Source organism: Silurus aristotelis (assembly GCF_946808225.1).
Source record: "Silurus aristotelis genome assembly, chromosome: 11".
Lineage (NCBI taxonomy): Eukaryota > Metazoa > Chordata > Actinopteri > Siluriformes > Siluridae > Silurus > Silurus aristotelis.
This window is the reverse complement of record NC_139584.1, coordinates 11,125,957-11,151,799: the sequence shown is the minus strand read 5'-3', so window position 1 is coordinate 11,151,799 and position 25,843 is coordinate 11,125,957. Positions and strand designations below refer to the sequence as shown.

Genomic DNA, 25,843 nt, shown 5'->3' with positions numbered 1-25,843 from the left:
ACTAGAAAAAAGTTTAGTCAATTTAGTGTCCTAAAACATTCCAAATTGATCTGCAATTCTTTTAATGTAAGTCTTTGAACTGTCTACTAAACCATTACTTATTACCCCATTATCATTTCGGGGTAATTACTTATCTGACATTGAGTGTATGTCATTGTGGCACAGTGCTGCAGTGTTCATGTTAGACTGAAGTGTTATTAGTATGCAGTATTTAGTGAAATCCAATGAGCTACTTGACAATTACATCATTTATGTTCCTTTAATGCTGTTGAATTCTTTAATGTATTTGTTGAGAATGTGTTGATTTCTTTTTAATAATAAAAATTTTTTTTTTTCTATTTCAGCTGCAGTGTACATAACAAGTTTATACATTATTTTTTATTTAGTAACAGCTCATTAACAGGGACTTCTATGACAGATATTCTACATAATCAGTCCCTAATACTAAATAAACTATAAAATAACAAAGAAATTATTTATATATATATATATATAAAATTATTAATGATTACATTCAATAATAATCAACAGTGGGATGGTAACAACATTTATCATCACACCATTCTTTTTTTTTTTTTATTAAAAAACACACACCTTAAGGAAATTGTTCCTTATTCATCGCTTTTCACTTAATTGGTTAAGCAAGGAGACAGCTATTTAAGGCAGGTATTCATGACATCAAACAGTGTAAAGCAATTTCATTGCATGTAACTCTCTTTATTTTAAATGTGGCATAAATTCCTTTATATAGTAATACCACTGAGGTTAGAATGAAGTAAGGACAGTGAAGTAAGGACACTGTCTGCTGTACCCCACTGCCCACCCACGATTTTGGAATAAATAGCTAGAGGGCTTGCAGGTGGACTGTCCAAGCACTTTGGTTCAGGGTTCAGGTTCCTAAGGAGATACAATTTATCAGATTAAAGCATAGAAGGGGAGAGAAATGAATACCTGTAACCTGTCCCTGACAGGTATGGTCACATCAGGGTGCAACAGACTAGCAGCTGCAGCCGCTGACTCATCACCTTAACTCACCTCTTCATAACATTCATCCTTTATTTTAGGAGTTGTGAAAGAAATGTGAACTTTTGTTTTAAATGCATGCTATCACAGGAGTAGTTTGATATTATCATTGCTCTGCTACAAATCTTTCTTGAAGGTGTCTCCACCTGACTGATCAAAATGAGATATGGGACTTTATGGAGTCAAGGCGGTAACATAAGGAGATTCATCTTTATCCAGATGTTTTCAGTCTGATATTGTCTGACAAATGCTACATATAGTAATGAGTATATTGAGAATATATCTACTGTTACAGCTTAGGTAGGGGTTCTAAGTTTTCACAGACTGGGACCCATCTAACTGTAAAATAAATTACATAAATATGTAGAGTAGGATGGCTATTGCAGCCATAAAACTTTGTATTCTTAAAACTTTTTCTTTAATGAAGTATTCCAATAAATCCATGCATTCAAATGACCAGTGACCAAATAATTGTATTGATATAATCTATAACTATATATACTGTAATTCAGCAATATTTAAACTCAACATGAATATGAATGTGAGTAAAAACACGACTCTGTAAATAAATATATCAGAGATTCTGAACATTTGTGGATCCCAAAACAGTTTGGTATGTGGGAGGTGGAGAGAAAGGAAGGGGAGCAGGATCAGGGTCATGGGGTTATGTCTGAATGCATGAACAGTGAATACAGTGATAATGGGATTGATTATGATGTATTAGTGGAGAAAGTGATAGTATTAGCGCACCCATCCATCCAAAAGGAAAGAATATTTGGTTTATATCCACCAAACAAATACATACAGTATAACATATTTTACCCCAATAAATGTTTGTTAAGGAGATATAATATATAATGTTTTGTATAGATGGCTCAATAGATTGCTCCACTTTGTCAAATATCAAGTCTTTATCCCACTATATTAAAAATGTTTTCTTCATGGCATAGTAGTTTCAAGCAAGTATTTAGCAAACATTCTCATCCAGAGCAACTTACAGTTATGTTGTTTTACACAATTAAGCAAAGGCCCATCAGTGATAACTTAGCAATGATGTGATTTGAACTCAAACTTTAGAGATGTTGACATAATATATATTACAGTATTAAAAAGATGTTCATGATATGTGATTTATATTGTTGTTTAGATTGACAGTGTAAGAGAGTGGTTAGAACAAAATTAACTTAAATATGGAATAACTGAAGAGCATTAATTGAATAATAAAAATAACAAACTTCTGCCTCTGTCTTCTGGAACCTCACAAGAAGGGGCAGAAAAGCAAAGTACCTGCATCTGCTCTCCTCCTCCTTCTGTTTTCTTTTCTCATTCAAGACCACTACAGGCAGGAAGGGAAGATCGTAGCTCTGTTTGTTATCATTCTACAGACAATGAGGAGGAATCTGAGGACAAAAAGAGGGGAAAGTGTGCTTTCCACAAACAACAAGAGAACTCAATCTGCTCCCCCCACTGCTTCTGTGCTTTATTAGCCCACATTCAGTTATTCAGGCTCTTTGGCTTTACTTTGGATTGCAATAGGTAGCAGTAGAAATGAAACTAATTATTAATCATAGTTAAACAGAAGCTGTGCTGTAATAAATGCATAGTTACACACAACTGAAGATTATGTTTGAGGCCACTGACATGACGACATACACAAACACACATACTGAGTGACAGACTGGGGGGCAGGGGCCGGCCAAGCTGACTGGGCGGGAGAGAGAGACGACTCCTCAAGTTCTGCCCAATGTTGAGGGTGTGTCTGGGAAATCCGAAATCACTCCCCTGAGGGGGAACACAGAGAGTGAGAGAGAGGGAGAGAGAGATTGTAAGACACCTAAAGAGAAAATCATTGGCACAGCTCATAGCGTGAGGCCACTGGCAGCAGAGCAGGAGTGTTTGTAGGAAAGGTGAAAGCTGTTTGGTCTGTTCATTAGTCTTGTCATTGGAAGTTTTGCAGTAGTTTATAATGTATGCTATGGAGCTGTGACGGAGGGAAAAAATACACATCTGTCTGTTTACCCGGATATTCCAGTTAACGTTTAGACAGGTAAGAATCTAAGTTTTTTAATTAAATGATTTGGATGTTTCAGTTGTATTTTAAATACAAGGGAATTTAATATTTAAATCATATAATTGATTACAAATGTCAAATAATTTAATCCAGATCATTTTGCATTTAATTACATGCAGTTTAATGGTGGACAGATAAGCAGGCATAAAACATGAATCCAGTTTCTGACTGTTGTTGTGTTGTAATGCCTAGTTTGTGTCTTTGCCTGGATTTATGAATGTCCTAGAGGCAGTGGCTGCAGGTTCAGTGTGTGTGTGTGTGTGTGTGTGTGTGTGTGTGTGTGTGTGTGTGTGTGTGTGTGTGTATGTGTGTATGTGTGTGTGCATGTGCATGCACTCCAGACGACCAGACTGGCAGACACCACTGTGAGTTTTAATAACTTTGTGACAGATATGTTTCCCATCTCTTGTCTTTGCTCATGCCCTGTTTGAGACACTGTGGGATGCATCATTTCAGCAGCAAAAAAAAATAAAAAAGGGGGGGGGGGATTGGGGGCAGGGGGGCTTAGAGTTACCCATGTCCTCTCACAAAACCCTGCTAAACACTTCTAAACAAAAGCAAGGATTCATGACATGTATTTTCGGTGTCATTTAGTGTTAAAGACTCCAAACACAATGCAATGTTTGCAGTCGGCAGTAACTTGTCAAAACTTGCTGTTGAGGACTTTGGAATTATGCTGGGGGGTCTGCTTGCATTTTGTTTTTATGAAAGCCAGTCCTAGCATTTGTTAATTAGTTTGCTGTGGATACAGGGTTATGTAGGGATGAACAAACAGGCATGTCACATGTGATCTTGACTACATTTAGCAGAGGAAGTGCGATGTGTTCACAGCTCTGCTTGTATTTTTGCACTTCCTTAACTAATAAGAGTAAGTGGACAGAGACTCGAGAGAAGCAAACTACAAGGACTTGAAGACAAGGAGCTGTGATTTATGGCCATCTGCACTTGTGGCTTATTATAGGCAAGAAAAGCTGAAAGGAGAAAGTGTCATGACTGGGATAGGAGAAGCATATTGATGTATTGCTGCCCATATGGTGAATTGTGTGTGTGAATAAGAGCATTGGGCTGCACTGGACACTTAGAACATTCAGATTCTGTCTACTGTTGATTTACAGCACTCGTGCAATTTAGGATCTTTAGATTGAATTCCTATGTTATTATCCATGGCAATGTCTATGGTGATGCATATAAATATATATATATATATATATATATATATATATATATATATATATATATATGTGTGTGTGTGTGTGTGTGTGTGTGTGTGTGTGTGTGTGTGTGTGTGTGTGTGTGTGTGTGTGTGTGTGTTAATATCTATAAAAAATGTCTAAAGTGATGTCCATAGTGAAAACTATGACTGTGCCTGAAGTGATATATATGGAAATCTCTATGGTGATGCTTATCATGATGACAATTTTATCATGATGACAATTTTTATTTATTTTTTTAGTAATGTCTTTGTCTTTGTCTCTTGTGCCAGTGTATCACTGGCTTTGGAAATGGCTAGGTCCACTCCACTCTATCGTACACATTTACAACACACACTGCATCTGCAAAGCCAGCAGCATTGTGAACAACCACACACTCCTGTATTGTCTTTTGTTTTGCACTGTTTGCACTCAGTTGCACATGATGCACTTTATGTAGCAAGGACAACTTTATTCCTTGCTCTGTGTTCTGTTTTGTAGTTTTATGTTGTGTGATGTAGCTGTTGTATATATAGGTTTTATGTAGCACCAGTGTTTTATGTAGCACCAGTGTTCTGGAGAAACCTTGTCTCATTTCACTGTGCTGCATCAGCTATATATTGTTGAAATGACAATAAAAGTTTCTTGACTTGACACAAGACTTTTCATTACATTGTTTCAAATGTACCTTCTAGCACATTTATAGTCTTACAAGTATAACATCTTTCTGACCCCTTTTTGCATAGCAGAGTAGAATCTTAAACACATCCAAGTTACTTAAATAGAAAATTATAAAATCATATCCAATAAGGCTGCCAGAGAAACATGTTTGAGTCTTGTATTAGGGATCAGGGTAACATTAGTAGATAAAGCTCTGCATTAAAGCTGTTGTACAAAAGAATTCAATGTTAGAATTTAATTTCCCATGATCTTATTTAAACCACTGGTGAAAAGTATTAGCTTTATTCTTATGGATTTGATCTGCAGTTATGTCAGTCTGAACTCTACTGTTTCCCTCTTTCAGTCTGTCTTGCTTGATGCATGACTCTGGCCTGAGAGCTCTTTAAACCCACACACTCACCCAGGCTTTTGTCCCTAGTGAGCAGGTTTGAATTAATTAAAACAAAACTGCATTATTCACGAGATTCCCACCAGCTCCCGTGGGGGGTTAGATGGGCCGTGAGAGGACAGAGGTTGAGAATGGTGAACTTGTTGTTTTGAAATACACTGAATTTTCTCCTCCTTCATGTATTTAACCTTTTGTTGCATGCGCCTTAGTGTTTGTCAATGTCTCAGTGTTCTCTGGAAGCTGTTTATACTGTAAAGAAGATTCTGATTTGTGTGAAGTTCATAATGTGACCTAGTCATGGTCTGTTATTATTGCTAATCCAATCCCTGCATGAGAAGATAATACCAGCCTTGTTTTATCCAACTGATCCCTGTAAGAATCAAGAAAAAGGGGCAAGACATTGGCTCATATTGATCATTTGTTGATTTCTCTGTAAAATGCAAATGCACTCAAAAAACAAAGAATGTACACCTCTGTGTGGCATAGTGTGAACGATGATGTCAGGAACAAACAGACTTTTTAAGGCAGAAAATTTAGCTCAAAGGAAAGAGGAGTGAAGAGAAGGATAGAGATTTATTTTAAAAGCAAATGCTGCAATTTTTCTAGTTAACTGATTAGTTGGTGTAATTCTGAGCTGCATTCCTTAAAGACAACAGCTGTCTCTCTGCCACACACAGTGAAAAGTCCTCTGGGCAGCGCCATCTCAGATACCAGCCTACGGTTATATAAAGCATGGTGCTTGACCCACACTGCATTCCAGTGGCGAAAAAAAACGTAATTACTGTACGTTTCAGGCATGCAGGGCATTCGTGTGTGTACTGCTTACAATAGGAATGTGTTGTAAGAGCAGGTAAGTCAGTGTTTTGGATAAAGGTTAAGAGCCAGTACTCATTCCTAATATTTATGAACATTGTCATGGCGTTTCAGTCATACTGAGATGATCCCTGTTAAGTAGGTGTGAGGACGTGAGCTATCCTGTTGCTCACCTTCTCTTGTCACAATCTTGATACTGGATCAAATGAGTAATACAGCATAGCTCTGACTCATATATATATAGCTATCATGTCCAGGAACACATAGAAGATATCTTTTTTTTTTTTGCTGTTGCTATCTTGCTTCTATTGCAAAACCTTGTTCTCTATTTTCTAAACTCAGCTCAGGAAGTAGGCGGTTCTTCTTTAATGCCAGCAAATGGTTCATTGATCATGTACGGGGCATCTGAGCCAACAGGACTGTTGCTCAGTCGTATGTCACTGTATGCATGGGAAAAGAGGCGATAATACTGCAGGGGATTTCTAACCAGCCATAATCATTGGTCAGAGATCATTCACATAGATCTAGGGATGTTACCATAAGCTACCTGAGCCACACCACATGAAAAGTGGTAGGAGTGAATGGGGTGTTGCATTTCAAGGCTCCGGACACTTCAGGTGCTCCAGGTGTACAAGTCTGATGTGTAAACACAGAGCTGAGGTCTTTGGAGTGTGTATAGTATTCTTGGTCATATACCTCCCGTCAGGATTAAGTGATATGGTAGGATACATGCCAAGCTAAAAAAAAAAGCAATTAGGAACAGGAACCACTTCAGGAGAGTGAATAGAAAAGGTACATTTAATGTGCAGCATGACAAAATGTTCAGATTTAAGAAGTAATGTGATCTTTCTGTTTCAATCAGTGATTGTAAAGATCCCATAACTGTATTTAATAATGAAAAAATAATAGCCTATAAAATGAAAGTTGTTGCATTGAAACAGGGGAATAATAGCACTGGTGAAACAAACTGGTCTAATGTCAGGCTGGAATCTGCCTTTGGTTGCAATGAGATCATGAGTTAACATCAGAGCTATAAGAGAGGACTTGTCATGTTCGGAGATTGAGTTTCAAAAACACACACACACTCACAAAAGGACAAAGGGTCATGTGGCAGCACAATCTCTGCGATGTGTTTGTGTGTGTGCATTTGTGTAGAGTGAACATTACACTTAAACGGGATCAATATGCACAAAGACTCGGTATGCGTCTGGGGCAGGGAAATCACAAACCCACAATTTTCACCTGGTGCAAATATATGCATACATTTCATTATTAACAGTGGCTTTCAATTTGCTGGCAAACATTTAAAGGTCCTGTATATAACTATTATAGGCATTATTGTATTATTTAAATATACAGTAGGTTCCAAAAGTATAAGACTACATTCAAATTGTAGGAAATTGTAGGCTTAAGAATAAAGAAAAAAAAAAAAAGGAAGAAACATTCTTTTAGCTTGAATATTTAATATTCAGGGAAGCGCACTATTTCTCAGTCATTATGTAAATGTAAAGTAAATAAATGATACTGACTCTTCCCTCAATCTCCTTTATTGAAGCACATGTTCAGACAACATTCTGAGGGATTTGATCTAAAATGGCTCCTAAGGTTTGCGCAAAATTGTGAAGTCCATGCCAGCTCAAGTGCAAACTGTATTCAATGCGAAACTGTCTGTACGGTCGAAATCTGTACCTAATCAAAATGCAGGATTAAAAAAATAGACACCAAATGCTTATTAATACCCGTTAGTTTAAAACAAACTTTGTATGTTTCAACCCCCATTAGATATGAAGTTATTTTTTAGGATATAAGTTAACAGGGATATTGTACTAAATGTTGGAATAAACAGAATCTAAAACTCCAGATGCCACCAGCTGCTGTGTTAAGCTGATGTGTAAATAATTTCATAGGCTAGCAAAATACACTTTATTTCATGTGGAAGCCTGAGGTATAAACCCGCTAATAGATTGTGTCCTGTATATTGATTATCACAGTGAGCTCTTCAAATGCATATTGTGAGACACATTTGTTTGTGTTGTAAATTAATTACAGCTATATAACCAATCACACCAATCTTATTAAATAATTCCATGAAATGGTGTAGATAATTAGGGAATGGCATTTACAACTAAGTTTTTTTTCCAACCAAAAACACACAGCAGATTCACATTTCAATCTCAGTGCTGAGATCCTCAGGAAAGATTACATATAGAGAGCCAAAAAGCACAGGTGAACATGACCTTACATGAGATGTTTATGCACAAAATTGACAAAGATTGCATTTTAAATGCAAAAAAACTTAAGGCAAATATCATAAATCTGATCAGATTAGCTCTGCGTTTTCTTTTTTACAAGAAGACAAACAAACTCTGTGTATGTATTGTGGATCTTTGTAAATACGTACGTGAGTAAGGCGTTTGTGGTTGGACTTGTGAGAACAAGTGCAGAGATGTTATCAGACAGTGACTGTGGATCTGCAAGTAAAATGTGTCTGTCTCATGTGTAATGTTAAGTACAAAAAATAAGGCCTCACTTTTATGCCCAATTAGTGGTCCTACAGGCAGGCTGTGGAATGCTGAAGTAAACAGTTTTTTTTTGGAGAAAATGTGCTGCTCATGTGGTCTAAAACAATCCCTTCTAACCAGCCATATTACTCAGTCTGTCAGAGCTCTGTAATAGGAGTAAAGGATCATTTGTAAATTTGCCTCCTATTTTTTGCTTTTATGAACAAAACAGCACCAGTGTGACCATATTTTGATAACTATAAGATGTGCTTTTTCATTAACACTATATTACCTGTTCATATGTCCAACTAAACACCAGTGGAAATGACACCCAACAGCGATACCGCTTAGGCTGGTGTTTCCCCAGAGCCACAAAAACCAAAGCTTATATATTAAAACTCATGCAGGAAGTATAAAGCACATGCATCTGATTGTGGTTGCAGACCGACAAAAACGTCTGACTTTGACTGAAATAAATCAGTACTTATGCCTGTTATCTGACGTACTGTTCTCTTCAATGTCATTCACAGAGCTGAGAATGATGGCCGAAGGGAAGTTTGCCAGCCTGCCCCGGAACCTGCATATTAGTCGCCAGTGCACCTTGGCCTCCTCCATGGACCTGCTGAGCTCTGGCATGACAGAGGTGCCTTCCACTAGCTATCAGGGAATCTCTATCCATGGCACCCTGCCTCGAAAAAAGAAGGGAGGTGCTGCCGCTCATTCTAGGATGTGGGAGACGTGCGGGTCGCTTCAACGCCCAACACGCTGCCGCCTGCCCTCTTCACCACTCATACAAAACATCATAGAAGAGAACCATCCTTTTCAGACATGGAGGGAGGACTACACAGTACAAAGGTACCAGCAATATGTAACAACCAGCAGTCTATTATAGAGCTTTAGTTTAATTATAATGAAAATATTTGGTAAAGGATCACAGCAAATGTGCATGAGTGTGTGTTTGACAGAAATAAATATTTTTCTGACCGGGAGAATAGGGAAGTACATAGAAAAAGAAGCTTAGGTAGAATGAATTAATTACCAGTCTGTGCTTTCCAATCAAATTGCATTTACAAACAGTAGGTATTATTAGTGGTTAAGAAACATTGGCTTATTTTGCTGGCTTGTTTTGGGTGCACTTACTATTTTTAAGGAACCACCATGATAACCTGACCCTCATCCACAGGTTTCACTGAAAGCTTTGACTAATAGAAAAAAAGTAGATCATACTCTATGGCTGTCACTGTCTCCCAATGAAACCAAATGCACAAATAGGGAATATTTTGTAGCGTTGTGTTAAAAGGATTTCCCAACCACCATCATTAAAACAGCAATCAAGAGAAAAGTCAACAACAATCAAGATGAATGAGCTTGTTTATATTGACATGGGTGACATAAAATATATTCATTTACAAAAACCAAGCTGTAGGAAATCACACATCTTTCCATCCTGTGTCTGAAGTCAGAAAAATGCTTAATTGACACTGTGTTTGGACTCAATAGTCTCAGTAAGCACTAGAATGAACTAGGTTTTAAAATCCCATTTTACATAAATTTCTGCTTAAATACGAAATTGTGTTTGAAAGAAATAAACCCAAGCAAATGAGAAACAGGCCTGGGTTATATAACTAAATTAGGTTAGAGCCCATACACAAATAGAAGCCTAAGTCAGCTAATTGAAATAGTGGAACAGAGTTGGCAAGTTGTAGGATTTCTATTCTTTCCGGTTACTTTTTTAGCAATGAAGCCTAAACATGATCTCAATTAGGAGATCTGGTAAACATATTTATTATGCATAATTAAAAATACTAATAATTACAAAGTCAGATGTTTCAAGAATGGCCTATTGTAAAAAAACTAGAATGTTAATGTGTATACTGTATGCAAGTAGAAGTGTCTACAAAAAGTGTACTTTTTGTAGTGTAAAATTAAGATTTAAAGAATAGGCTAACCAGCCCAAATACACTACACCTTAATCTAAAAGCCATTATATCACATAAGAGTGATGTTGCTGGATTTCATATGAATGAAGTTCATATAAATTCTCTTGGGGTTGCAATTGTGAGATGGTGCTGATAACACATCAATCCTTCACAGACTTTACAGGCCTGTTATTAATTTTTCTATTAATCCTGAATTTTTGTGATTATAAGCAGATGAATTTTGACCCTTTACTGCGCCTACATGCAGTAACAGTTTATTTTTATGTGTAAATCTAGAGAAATTTTTAATCATATTGGTTGCTTTTATCAAAGTCTTTAAAAAGTTATTATATGGATTTTATGAGGTCTATAAAATAAAGGTTTACCAAAAGGTTAGTGTGTAGAAATTTGAGTGTCCTGCACACCTTTAGGATGAAATGGAATGCTGACCGTAGCCCCAGGCCTTCCCACCCTACATAAATGCCTGACCTCACTAATGCTCTTCTGGCTGAATGGGCAAAAATTCCCACAGCCACTTTTAAAAAGTGTAGTGGAAAATCTACTCAGAAGAGTAGAGGTTGGACTTTAAATGGGACTTTGGAAAAGGGTTTGTTTAGCAAGGACATTCGGGTGTGATGGTCAGGTGTCCACAAACAGTTGTCCATACAGTGTAGCTATCAATAGCTATAAATACAAACAAGCACATAAACAAATTAACAAACAAACCATGTCCTGGACCTGATATCAAACTATGTTCCATTTTGCTTCCAGATTCAGGAAGCTGTTCATCAAGCGTCTAAAATTAGTAGATCAGTCATAACTCTAGGGAATATTCTAAATGATGCAATTTTTGGCCAAATCTATTACACACAAGTAACAGCAAGTTATATTCATTCCTAAGACAGGAAACAGAATGTAGAAGACATATCGGAGTTATTTTTTAAATGAGCACCATAGAGCAACCAACACACATAATATTCAACCAGTATAGTGACCATTTAGGATGAAATAAGAGAGAGAATTCCTGTAATGTTAGTTATAGCCTCACAGGTTTTCTTAGGTCAGTGCAGCAGTGTGGGTCAGACAAACAAACACTGTTAGCATGTTTAGCCCTCAGTATAGCACATTTTTTACACAGCACTACACACGTCATTGACAATTGCACAATTGCATTTCGTGAGACACTCAAATAGAAACTGTAAACAATATGCCAATAGTACATGCAGCCAGGTTAAACCAGAATAACTGTTGAAACTGATAGAAGGATAAAGCCTCAATTGTTAGATTTTACAGGATAACAGGATGAAACCTTTCTCTCTCTAATCGGAAATCCAGAAAGTCTTGATGAATAAAGAAAGTGTTGTTCTTTCTAACAGTTCTTCTTCTTCTTCTTCTTTCGGCTGCTCCCATTAGGGGTCGCCACAGCGGATCATCCGTCTCCATACCACCCTGTCCTCTACATCTGCCTCTTTCACACCAACTACCTGCATGTCTTCCCTCACCACATCCATGAACCTCCTCCTTGGCCTTCCTCTTTTCCTCCTACCTGGTGGCTCCATCTTCAGCATTTTTCTACCAATATAATTCATGTCCCTTCTCTGCACATGTCCAAACCATCTCAATCTCGCCTCCCTCACCTTGTCACCAAAACATCCTACATGTGCTGTCCCTCTAATAAACTCATTTCTAATCTTGTCCATCCTCGTCACTCCCAACGAAAACCTTAACATTTTCAGCTCTGCTACCTCCAGCTCCACCTCCTGTCTTTTACTCAATGCCACTGTCTCTAATCCATACAACATCGCAGGTCTCACCACAGTCCTATAAACTTTCCCTTTCATTCTTGCAGATACCCTACTATCACAAATCACTCCTGTCACTCTTCTCCACCCACTCCACCCTGCCTGCACTCTTTTCTTTACTTCTCTAACACACTCTCCATTACTTTGCACTGTTGACCCCAGGTACCTGAACTCCTCCACCTTCTCCACCTCTTCTCCCTGCAACCGCATCACTCCACTGCCCTCCCGCTCATTCACACACATGTACTCTGTCTTACTCCTACTGACTTTCATTCCCCTTCTCTCAAGCGCATATCTCCACCTCTCCAGGCTCTTCTCAACCTGCTCTCTACTCTCACCACAAATCACAATATCATCTGCAAACATCATAGTCCAGGGAGACTCCTGTCTGACCTCGTTCGTCAACCTGTCCATCACCACTGCAAACAGGAAAGGGCTCAGGGCCGATCCTTGCTGCAGTCCAACCTTCACCCTGAACCAGTCTGTCGTACCTACTGCACACTTCACTGCCGTCACACTGTCCTCATACATGTCCTGCACCACCCTCACATACTTCTCTGGCACACCTGACTTCCTCATACAATACCACAACTCCTCTCTCTGTACCCTGTCGTACGCTTTCTCTAAATCCACAAATACACAATGCAGCTCCTTCTGTCCTTCTCTATACTTCTCCATCAACATCCTCAAAGCAAATAAGGCATCTGTGGTGCTCTTCCTCGGCATGAAACCATACTGTTGCTCACAGATGGTCACCTCTTCTCTCAGCCTGGCTTCCACTACTCTTTCCAATAACTTCATGGTGTGACTGATCAACTTAATTCCCCTGTAGTTACTGCAGGTCTGCACATCTCCCTTATGCTTAAAGATCGGTACCAGCACACTCCTTCTCCATTCCTCAGGCATCCTCTCCCCTTCCAGAATTCTGTTAAACAATCTGGTTAAAAACTCCACTGCCATCTCTCCTAAACATCTCCACGCTTCTACCGGTATGTCATCTGGTCCAACCGACTTTCCATTCTTCATCCTCTTAATCGCTGCTCTCACTTCCTCCTTACTAATCCTATCTACATCCTGCTTCACCAACTCCACATCCTCCAATCTTCTCTCTCTCTGATTTTCCTCATTCATCAGCTGCTCAAAATACTCCCTCCATCTTCTCAACACACTCTCCTCACTAGTCAACACATTTCCCTCTCCATCCTTTATTGCTCTAACTTGCAGTACATCCTTCCCAGCTCGGTCCCTCTGCCTGGCCAATCGGTATAAATCCTTTTCTCCTTCCTTAGTGTCCAACCTCTTATACAGCTCCTCATATGCCTTTTCCTTGGCTTTCGCCACATCCCTTTTTACCTGCTGCTGCATCTCCTTGTACTCCTGCCTACTTTTCTCATCACTCTGTCGATCCCACTTCTGTTTTGCCAACCTCTTTCCCTTAATGCTCTCCTGCACTTCCTCATTCCACCACCACGTCTCCTTGTCTTGCTTTCTATTTCCAGATGTCACACCAAGTACTTTTCTAGCTGCCTTCCTCATCACTCCTGCAGTAGTTGCCCAATCATCCGGCACCTCTTCACCACCACCAAGCCCCTGTCTGACCTCTTCCCTGAACCTCACACTACACTCTTCCTCCTTCAGTTTCCACCATCTTATTCTTCTTTCAAACCTAACTTTCCTCCTCTTCTTCTTCGCCTCCAAAACCATCCTACAGACCACCATCCGATGCTGTCTAGCTACACTGTCCCCCGCCAACACCTTACAGTCTCCAATCTCCTTCAGGTTGCATCTCCTACACAGAACCTAATCCACCTGTGTGCACCTTCCTCCACTCTTATACGTCACCCTATGATCCTCCTTCTTCTTAAAATACGTGTTCACCACTGCCATTTCCATCCTTTTTGCAAAATCTACCACCATCTGCCCTTCCACATTCCTCTCCTTAAAACCATACCTACCCATCACCTCCTCATCACCTCTGTTCCCTTCACCTACATGCCCATTAAAGTCTGCCCCAATCGCCAATCGTTCTTTCCTAGGTACACCATCTACCACTTCATCTAATTCACTCCAGAATCTTTCCTTCTCCTCCATCTCACAGCCAACTTGTGGAGCATAGGCACTGATGACATTTATCATCATCCCTTCAACCTCCACCTTCACGATCATCACCCTATCAGAAACTCTCTTCACCTCCACTACACTCTTACTGTACTCTTCCTTCAGAATCACCCCTACACCATTTCTCTTTCCATCCACACCATGATAAAACAGTTTAAATCCACCTCCAATGTTCCTGGCCTTACTCCCTTTCCACTTGGTCTCCTGAACACACAACATATCTACCTTTCTCCTCTCCATCATATCAGCTATCTCTCTCCCTTTACCCGTCATAGTACCAACATTTAAAGTACCAACCCGAACCTCTACTCTCCTACACTGCTCCTTTTCCTGCCGTCTCTGTAGACGTCTTCCTCCTCTCCTTCTCCTCCTTCGGCCAACAGTAGCCCAATTTCCACCGGTACCCTGTCGGCTAACGATACCTGTGGCGGTCGTTGTTAACCCAGGCCTCGACCGATCCGGTATGAAATTCTCATTTGTGATCCGCATATTTGATTTGGCACATGTTTTACGCTGGATGCCCTTCCTAACGCAACCCTCCCCATTTACCCGGGCTTGGGACCGGCACTAAGAGTGCACTGGCTTGTGCCCCCCTAATGGCTGGGTTCTTTCTAACAGTTCTATTATCTTTCAATGATCCTTCTATCAGGATCATACAGTCGTCACAGTGTTAATCTCCCAATCATAACAGCACTCCAGTTGGACATACCTGCATACCATGTGTACACACTTATTACCATGTGTACACTCTTAATGAGTGAAAAGGGAAAATGTGCTGCTCGTTCCTCATTATTCTGTATTTTAATTGGGTAAAGTGGTGGGTAAATGGTTGGGGTAATTGGTTAGTGTTTAAACGTATGTTTGTCAGCTGTAGTAAACTTGGGATAACTGCTGTGGCAGTGAGGACATTACTTCTATATTGTTGCCAGAGACCAGAAGTAAACAGAGATCATGAACTCAAACCTATTATCTTTTCCAGCTGCTGCTCTTCCCGTAACAGTAATAAATACATGTGAATGACACATGGTGGTTTTTAGAGGGGGACCAACCTTCAGCCTGCTTTAGTATGTTATTATGTTTGACACATGCTCCCTTTCACCACTAAAGTGCTGCTTAAAGCAATGCATTCATGACACATCAGTTTCAATAAAGGCATACAGCTGTTCAGCATATCATTCTGTACGTTACAAAGCATATTACAGTGAATGAAGACTAACAAGATGTCCTGGGTATTTAAGGGGTTAATCTTTTTGATGGTGGTAGTAGTAGTATGGCTTTTCTTTTAAAAAAAAGTGTCCCTTCTCAGCTGTTTCTCTCTGACCTTGTTATTATACCTTTCTTGTCTCGCTGTTGTCTCAGTCCTCCTGTCCCTGTCTGACTGCTACACCGACAGACTTGTGTTTCTCATCTCTAGTGATATTATCACAATACATCAACAAAGCTGCACTGTTCTCATTTGTCCTCTACTTAACCAGGTCGCCTTTCTCTGATAACATCTCGGTCTTACAAGAGGAGACCTGGCCGGAGTGGCAATGCTCTTGACAAAACTAAAAAACATTTACTGAACAGGTTTCAGAAGCAGCACAACAGAATAATAGGGGCAAATCTTATTGCTTCATTCTTAATTTTAACTTATTTTCCTTAGAGGATAAATATGGCTTTGGTATAATTACATGCAACTGAAAAGACATGGCCGTTTTTAGTATCTACAGCAATAATACATCAAATTCACATGCCAGGTTAGGGCAAAATGTAACATTCATTTAAAATAATAAATTAAAGTATTCTGTTTTAAAGCACAGAGAATAAATGACAAAAGCCACATTATGCTCTTAGTATATAATTATATAACTCTGGTGTTACATTATTGATAAAGATCTATTAGCTCTGCTCATTAATGTTAACACCTCTTAAAAATATCAAATAAACTCCACCTCGTTGAGTTACACCATAATAATAACTATACATTTTTAATAGACATTAGTCTAAGAACATGTAAAACTGCTGCCATACAAGCCTTTACAAATGGGCTGTTACTATAGCAGTGATAACGTTAGAACAAATGCACTAATGTAAATGTGATTTAATGTACAGCCTGCACTGTGGCCTGAGCTGCTGTTGTAGGAAATTAATCAACAGCAACTTGTGAAGTGAAATAACTCATGAAATGGAAAATTAAAAAAAAATGTCTTTGGTGAAATATGATAATACTTTCTGAGATAATAGCTGCTCATATTACAAAGCAGAATGATTATAAAGTCTAGACATGAATTTTTACTCTGGTAGTGTCTTGCTATACAAACACAACCTCTGGATATGAGCCAGGCAGGTAGGGTTCTAGTGCTCTGTGTGCTCTGTGTGCGAGTGTGTGTGTGTGTGTGTGCTAGCAGTGCCTTTGGCTTACCATAAATACAAGAGCATATGTCAGCTGACATTTAGAAGGTTACCAAACAAATGTCTGCTATTTTATTGTCACTGAGCACTGGAGAGGTGAAAAACGTTTATCGCACTCTAAAGAGCACCACCAACTGTACAGCTAGCAACGTCCTCTCATCACCATAACAACACCTGGTTGCAACTCTGTGTGACATGCGGAAGGGGTGATGAAGGCTGTATTTGTGAGAGAGAGAGAGAGAGAGAGAGAGAGAGAGAGAGAGAGAGAGAGAGAGAGAGAGAGAGAGAGAGAGAGAGAAATCCTGAGTGGACAGGAGAACATAGAGCAACACACACAAAGCAAGCTTTTCGCATTTATTCCTGTTTACTTAAAGTTTTCTGCTTAAATGTGGATTTAATGGAGAAGAACACAGCAGTTTGACTGGCTTTCAGGAGGTCTGGCCTGAGATCTGGTCTGTCATTTGAAGCACTGGAGTTTGTATAGGTTCAGGTGAGTGATCGAGAGAATGTTTAAAAGCCCTGCCTCCTTTTACCTGTAGTCTGAATGTAGTCTGAGAAGTTTGCAGATGTCATGCTTGCTGATGTTTGCAATATTAATGTTTGGATTTCAGTGCAGAATATCTGATATTATTTAGTGAAATGGCTATACTAAGACTCAGAGCTAATCTACACACAGTGGAGTAGACAGAAAGTTCTGCATTTGTATGATTCCATCCGTGATTTTGAATGGGAACGTGAGAGAACTGATAAAGAGAAAGTTGAAGGAAATAATTAAAAAGCAGCAGGAGAAGATATTATGTATTTAATATTAGTATGAATATGGTACATTGTGTGTTGATATAGTTAGCAAATCAAACAACAAAATTTTAAATTAAAATACTACTAGATTAACCAGTAATACAGCAGAAACCAGTTAAAATTTAATAAGTGGTATTACTAGTAAAAAAAAAACATTCATAATTAGAATGGGTGTAAATATGAATAATATAAATTATTAAATAAATACATTTACAAACCTTTCTGCCAGAGGTCTACTCTGTGTATAATATCTTTCATACAAACTGCAAGTTGCCTTATAGTGGTTTTAATTCGCTGATTAGAAAAACATTGAGCCTGTGTTATAAACTTCTTGTAAACCTGTAAACTCAAAACATAGTGAACTTATATTTGCGTACTACATGGACTTTTAAGGAAAAGTCATTGGACTTGCACTGAAGTAAATTTTAGTTCAGAGCGTTTTGTTTGTTCTCATGGCATCCTATTTCGGATCAGATTGTGTGTCAAGCAGCCTTTTGAACATGAAAAAGTAATCATAATAGCAATTAAAGATGACAAAACTGGCACAGTATGAATACTACTGTGGGTGTGGCAGTGTAACTGTGGAGATGAAAGATAGTTAATGAGGGACACAGAGTACCGGATTTGATACAAACGTTTCCTCTTGAGCACCTAATAGCTGACACTGCTGATTATTCATGTGTCTGTGTGAGTGTCTTCTGTAAGGGTCAGGCACACTAAAGGCAGACAAAAGCTGATTAAACATCCGCTTAATTCTAGCTGTTGATAGCCGGTTGATTGCTTTCTGCACCTGCGTCATCATGAAGCCCTTCTCTTCCTGGAACAGCTCAGTTTTTCTCACCTTGTCATCATCGTCCCCAAACAACTGTGATAAGTCCAGCAAACAAACAGAACGAAGCACAGTGCAGCCCCATGAATCACACTTTTCCCCTTCATTTTCATCACTAATCAGATAAGCTGTGGAAATGTTTTTTATTCGGAACTCGTGTCTTTTCTCATGCCTCGGTCTTTTAAGTTTGTTTTTGGATAATCATTCTCGTCTCCTGCGCCACCTAGCAGGGGGTTTAAGGGATTTCCTTTTACTGTGTGTGCAAACAAACATTTTTAACTATCAGGTTTGTGTTAGTTTGCCTTTTACTTATTTCCGTTTTCCTCACACACACACACACACACACACACACACACACACACACACACACACACACACACACACACACACACACACACACCCTCAGTAGTTCAACTATAGATATCCTACGCATGCATCAGTACCTGACTTTGCCAACACCCTTGTGAGTGAATAAGCACAAATATCTTCAAGCACACACCAAAATCAAGTGGAACTTTTTTATGGAAAGAGTGGAGATTATTATAACAGCAAATGGTATAAAGATTTGAAATGGGATGTTCAAAATACTCATATGAATCTTATGGTCAGGTGACCACGAACATTTGTCCAAATAGTGTATTCACATACATGGCAGAAATTATGGTTACAATAACAGAATTCAACTCTGTAATCTCAGAGTGTTTGTGAGTGTGTTTATATGTGTGTTTTAAAGTGTGTGAGAAAGATAGAGAGAGCGAGAGAGAGAGAGAGAGAGAGAGAGAGAGAGAGAGAGAGAGAGAGAGAAAAACATCAGCTCAAGCATATACTCTAGCTATATATACAGTCTCATAAAGTGTACATAAAGTGTACATAAAGTGTTTTCACTTGCTACAGAAATCCAGACATGGCGTTTCTGTGGCCTGCTCCTGACCAGAGAGGTTTGGAAAAAATCAGCAGTTCAACTGGGTACAAATCGCTACTTTGAGACACAATGCAGCTGCGGCTTGGCAGAGGTACAGGAGAATGAGAAGTGAGATGGATGAGTGTCTCAGAATGGCTGTGTCCTAAATGCCTCAAGCTGCTCTGCAGGATATAGACCATATGGGTTGTTTTGACGAGCCCCAGAGAGCTAACAAAAGCACTCCAAAGTGTACACAGGTATTCAAATACCGAGTTATTTGTTTGAGGCACCAGGATTTGAATACTGTAATCCCTGTTTTGGTATTCATTACACAAATATTCATGCTGTGTTTTCAAATGAAGTTGGTGTGAAAACATATATACAAAAAAAGAGAAGAGATCAGAGTGGCAAAATTAGCACTTTTTCAATGATTAAGTCTAAAAGACAGTAGACACAGATGAGGGACCTCAGATTCCCAGAATAAGACAATTTTACACCATAAGTGATGCTGCACACTCAACCTTTCTATGACTATTAGTCCTTTTACACCTGACACTGCTCTGACCTGAGTATATATATATATATATATATATATATATGACTGCAATCACACAACAATAATTAATCCAGTTACGTTACTTTTTATATTGGGACAAAAGAATATAAGACGTTAATTTACAGTGGAAAAATAAAAGTGGAAAAATAAAAGTGGAAAAATAAAAGTGGAAAAATAAAAGTGGAAAAAAGGGGAAAACCAAATATCACCCCATTGCCTGCTCATTAACATTTATGGATCTTTGAATATTAAATCTAGACAGTATAAAAAAGCGATTATGAAGCTCCAAGCGGCAGTATGCAGCTTTAATACAGATGGATTAAAACATGGTTTCGTATCCGTAAACATTTAACTAAAATGAGCTAAAAAAAAAAAAAAAGAGTAAAAATGAAATACTTTTATTTGCATTTTTACTTTTTAAAGTTAACTGCATGTAACATGCTCATTATGTTCAATCTTTGTGAATGTACTGTCTATGCAGCTATATTTCCATATTGTCAGTATTAATTAAGGTATGTAGCTAAAGTATTTATGACAATACTTTTTCATATTGGCCATATGAATGGAGTTTAATGTCAGAAACAGCATATAACACGTGGCTTTTTCCGCAGATTTTTTAATGGGCATGTTAATCTTGTATATCCTACTGAAATAACAAATGCTCGAACAACACATAATATTTTATGTCCATCCATTCAAAAATATTTGCATCTCCAAGGCTAAAGGCTACCTAAACTTAGATGTTTAATTGTTTGAATGTTTTATAAGATCCTAGGCTCTGGAACAGAACCTGAACACAAGCCTTTATTCCCCCGAGGGTGCAAGACACCTAATCACACTGCCTGCTGGAAATCAAGACAGAAAGAAGAAAGAGGGAGAGGGCGTCATAAAGAAGGGAGGAAAAAGAAAGAAGGCTATTTTTTTATGTAAGCCAAGATGAAAGGTGGTTAGCTGGGGGCAGGCCAGGTCACGGCCGGTGTGGTGGTGGAGACGGAGCTAAATGCAGAAAAAGCTGAGCAGCATGCCTCGCCACTTTAACTAACAATGTGCTGGGACGAAATTCTTTTCTGATTTTGCCACCACATTTCCTGCTTTCCACGTTGAGAGAAACATGCAGCATGCGAGAGGACTGAGCATGGGTCACTGCTGCAGGTAGCGTAAACTATATGTGGATTACAATTTTTATTTCATTAGCAAAGTAATGAAACTTTATATTTAAAAGAAATATGTATATGTATATTCATTTCTGCTTTATTTCAATGTACAGGTAGGCTTGTTTAACTGCTGAAAAGTTTGTATATCGTGTATCGTGAGGCATTCAGTCTATAGTCTACTGACTGTAATCCAACTGAATTTCAGACACTGTGGGGAGATTACCAACAAATTTAAGCCTTTGGGTTTTCTTTTATATTCTTGGTTTTCCTCTTGTGACTTCATGTCGTTCTTCATAAGGTATTTCCTCTTGTACAGTATTTGGCTTGATATGATCTGTTATCTGTGTGTGTGTGTGTGTGTGTGTGTGTGTGTGTGTGTGTGTGTGTGTGTGTGTGTGTGTGTGTGTGTGTGTGTGTTGGGGGTTTCTGAACTTGCATGGCTGTGTGAAGTGGTAAGTGATTAGTGGTCAGTGGTCAGTCTTCCGCAAAAGCACAGACTGCAAACATTCAGGAACAGGGCAGCAGACAAAACTCTGTGAATGTGTTCATTAAAGAGAGTTCTGTCTCTTTGTCGCAGGGACGCTGGAAGCTTGGATCCCACCATGGAGTATGTCAAGGTAAGATTTGCATTTGTGTGTGTATGTGTGTGTGTTTTGCTATTTCTGTTTAATGGCCCTTGATCTTGCATGCTAATGTACAAGGATGTGGTTTAAAGGGTTTTAGCAGAGTGGACAGTGTGGATATTATGTTTGGGTTCATGTTAATGGTCTGCATAGGTCCTGTACTAAGTGGTTACAGATCAGTAAGCTTAGATGTGTTATTAATAGAATTCACTATGGACTATATCTCTGATTATGTTCAAAAAAGCTCTGTAGATATACAGTGTCTGATGTATTGCAGTATATACTGAAAATAAAAACTGGATAAACAGACCCACACATACAGTGTTGGAAAAAAGTTCTGTAGATGCACAAACGCACACACTAAATGTTCCTTCAAAGGAATAACAACTGTCTCAAATGTACGATTATGTTCCTCTAATTTAAGCTCTGTTTAACAAAGGTCTGTGGAAAAATGGTCCAAATCATTTTTTTTAGCATGATTTGATTTTCAAATTTAAGATCTTTATCTCATTTACATGTAGTCTTAAGTGGTGTTTTAATAAAAAGAGCTGAGGACATGTAATCCCAAACCCCTGGAGAGCTGCTACTGAAACACAGGAAACACCAGAGTTTACATGAGGAACATCAGAGCAGCTCTGAAAAAAAAATTGGAGCACATAATTACATGTAAATGAGCTTGCTTGGAACTATATAGGACTTTTTAGAAACTATTAAGAATTTTCCATTAATAGATAACCAAACACACTCTGTGTCACTGAGCACAGACAAGCAGGTTTTTGGAGGTTATAAAACAGCAGCACAATCTGTCCTCATAAGCTGTCCACAGACTGTGATACCAAGGAATATCATGTGATCCAGTTCTTATGAAAGTCCTCCATCATTATCATCATCACCATCCACACAGTGACCTTGTTCCAAAGCTTTCGCTCGAGGGCTGTTGTTTCTGTAAATTGTGTGTCACCATGTGTATTGCCGGAATCACCTTTTTTTGTGTCAGTTCACTCTGTCACCACACATTCAGCTCCCTCAGCCAGCCGAAATGCTATTTTTTTTCACACACACTCAAACACTCACAAAAATCCTGATCATCTAAGGGTTTGCAGGTCTTTGTGAAGAGTAAACTCCTTACATGCCCACCTCAGACATACAGTACAGAATAAAGCAGACAGAATCTATGTACACACACACACACACACACACACACACACACACACACACACACACACACACACACACACACACACACACACACACACACACACACAGGGGCTGAATTTCATTCACCAGCACTCATAACACTGAAGCATTCCAGTTGATGAAGCACACAGTGAGTCAGATTGCTGACTGAATAGAGTAGAGTCTGAATCACAATGTGATAGGATGTAACCGGATAATCCATGTAGTATGAGATTTGAGTCAACCTCATAACAGAACTGCCTACTGCATGTCCAAAGCATGGAAATTTAAGATGCATAGGGAATTCAAATAAATTTGTGTTGTTTTCCATGTAAATAGCTTGGCCAAGGAGTTAATATAGAGTATCAGATGTCATCTTTTAAAATCAGTGTCTTATTCAAGTCAAATAATTTTAATACCATACATTAAAACTAAGCCTAATATAAAAATTCAGATGTTGAATATCACTCATTATCATATCACTGATTTCTGTAAAGCTGCTTTGAGACAATGTCTGTTGTGAAAACCGCTATAGAAATAAACTTGACTTGACTTGACTTGACTTGACTTGACTTGACTTGACTTGACGTGACTTGACTTGACTTAACTTGACCAGTGTAGGTCTGTAGATGAATAGTCAATGAAACGCAAGCCTACATCTTATATAATGTCTATGTTCATTGATATTCCCATCATGAATTAGATGCCAAAATCTGCAGTATTCAAGTGTGATTCACTGACACAAAAGTGTTTTGGGAAATGTAAATCCTTATATACATGTAGGACCATCAAAACAAAAATTAGGCTGAATCATTACATTTATACTCAAAAGAGAGATGAGTCTGCATGAATGTGTGGTCCAAAACATCTTTTATGCCAAGCCTACTACAAGTCCTACTTGGTTAATCCTCTAAGCCACTCGCTGTCTACATCTCCCTGGTGAAAATGCACCCCGGCTTGGCCTCATTAGTTGGTCTAGAATTTTCTGTGATCTGCTAAAGTGACACTACAGCGACAGACACTTTATCATGTGTGACCCATGGACATGTAGTAAGAGCAAATCTTTGTATCTCACTTTTACTAATGCACAGTATATGTTTACTGTTATCCCACAACTATGAATCCATATATGACTTACACTATGAACTGACTCCTTCAAACAGTTTTGGTAATGTAATTAATTTCCATATTGCTTTAAAGAAAACTTGCTGCTTTTGTATTTGGTTTAGTCATCATTGTACATCCCATCCCCTGCCTGGTTTAAACACTGCTGATATTGTTTTAACAGGAAGGGAATTTGAACGAATTTGAACATTGATCTATAGAAGACTATCACGTTCTGTGTTAGAAGGGGTGATGCCTGTTTAAGCTGCCCTTTAAGGTTAAATCAGGGATTTGTTCATTAGTGACGGAAAGTTAAAAAAGTAACTTGGGGTCACTGATATAAAATTGTCATGATAGAGCCTTGGAACACAAGATCTCATCATACACATATAGCCACTACACATGGCTTTAGGGCTCCACTCATTAAAAGACAGCTACACAACAATACTCATGCTACATGTTAAGCCACATTCGAATCAATGATTACAAAGATAATCCAACTTTCACAATGTTTATTACACTTTACATTATTTCATTATTACATTATTGTAGAAAATAGGTTAGAAAGGAGGTCAACAGAACAAATAGAAATAGGTTGAATATTCAGGATATATATATTTTTGGTTTTACGTTTATAGATATTTTCAGTATCTTGCAAACAATCTCACTTGCTAATACTGTATGTCCATTTTTGTAGAAGGATGGATCAGTTCTGCTAACCCACTTATACCAGACCTCTATAAGCAGACTAGCCAAAGCTGGTCAAAAGCTGGTAATTTTGGTTAGAATAGTTCAAAATTCGTAGTATTTCTGTACTACTGAGTTATCTTTATACACAGCATGGCATGATTTAGTGAAAGTGACAGGCATTGTTCTATCTTGTCCTCGCATTTCAGTGACGTCAATCTTTGGTCCAGCTAGTGTTGCATGTAAACCGGAGATCGCTTTTCTACAGATGTGACATGGATATTATCATCAAAGATTATTGGAAAGAGAAAAGGGAGAGAGGGAGAGAACTGCATGGACAAGAGTGCCTAAAAAGATCAGTGTTTCACTGGGTGGGGAATGCAGTGTTACCCCAGGGGGTTGAGGATGTTTTGGAGAAAGGGAGGCTGCATCATAAATTACAGTAGCAGAATTATACTCTTTATAGATGCAACCAGATAGTCTTTTGCCAATCAGAAAACAATGTCACTCTCAGATGTTTTTGAGCAAAAATCACTGGCTAGGTTAAGAAACAGGAAACAGTCATTATGATGACAAATTGAGAAGGAGGTAAGAAAAGTGGCAGCTACTTAACAAACGGCTGATCTCAATGTGACGAAGCAGAAACCTCTATTCAGGGCTGTTGAGAGACTTCTGTTTCTCACAAACACACAGCCAGTTGCACAGTAATCTACTAAGAGCTCATGAAAGAGCTTATGATGAACAATGCGCCTGTGTTCACGCTGTGAGATCTGCTGTACTCTGAGCCTTGTGAGAGACCTCTTCATCCTGGCTGAGCTCTGCGTCTCAGCTCACACAATTACATTGGCGTTTCAGGCAACCCATCAGACAGTCACTGACCAGTAGCTTCAGATTTTAGACTAGTTCTGTAATGCCTTCCAGCAGTGGATTTCATAACATGGATGATTAAGAGAACAGCTGGTCTTAAATCAGCACCTGAGGACAAATTATCCTTAGTAAGCCACATCATCTACCAACTTTAGATCTCTTTTAACTAGAGCAATTAGGCTTAATGGGTTAATTTGGTTTAGAAACACTGAAGGCCTTCATATACATTAAGAAAAAGAAAGATTTTT

The 25,843-nt window shown here is 38.6% G+C and overlaps 1 protein-coding gene across 4 annotated transcripts in view; it reads left to right on the top strand.

Moving 5' to 3' along the window:
- Positions 1-25,843, top strand: part of bcar3 (BCAR3 adaptor protein, NSP family member) — a 79,026-nt gene that overhangs the window by 30,427 nt on the left and 22,756 nt on the right. For 2 of the 4 annotated variants that reach the window (XM_083555501.1, XM_083555502.1), the window contains 2 exons: positions 9,198-9,522; positions 21,716-21,755. In XM_083555501.1, the coding sequence (XP_083411627.1) occupies positions 9,198-9,522; positions 21,716-21,755 (365 nt within the window). Of the gene's footprint in view, positions 1-2,804; positions 3,071-9,197; positions 9,523-20,767; positions 21,137-21,715; positions 21,756-25,843 lie in introns of those variants that run through there. The other 2 variants (XM_083555503.1, XM_083555505.1) reach the window with 2 other exon arrangements.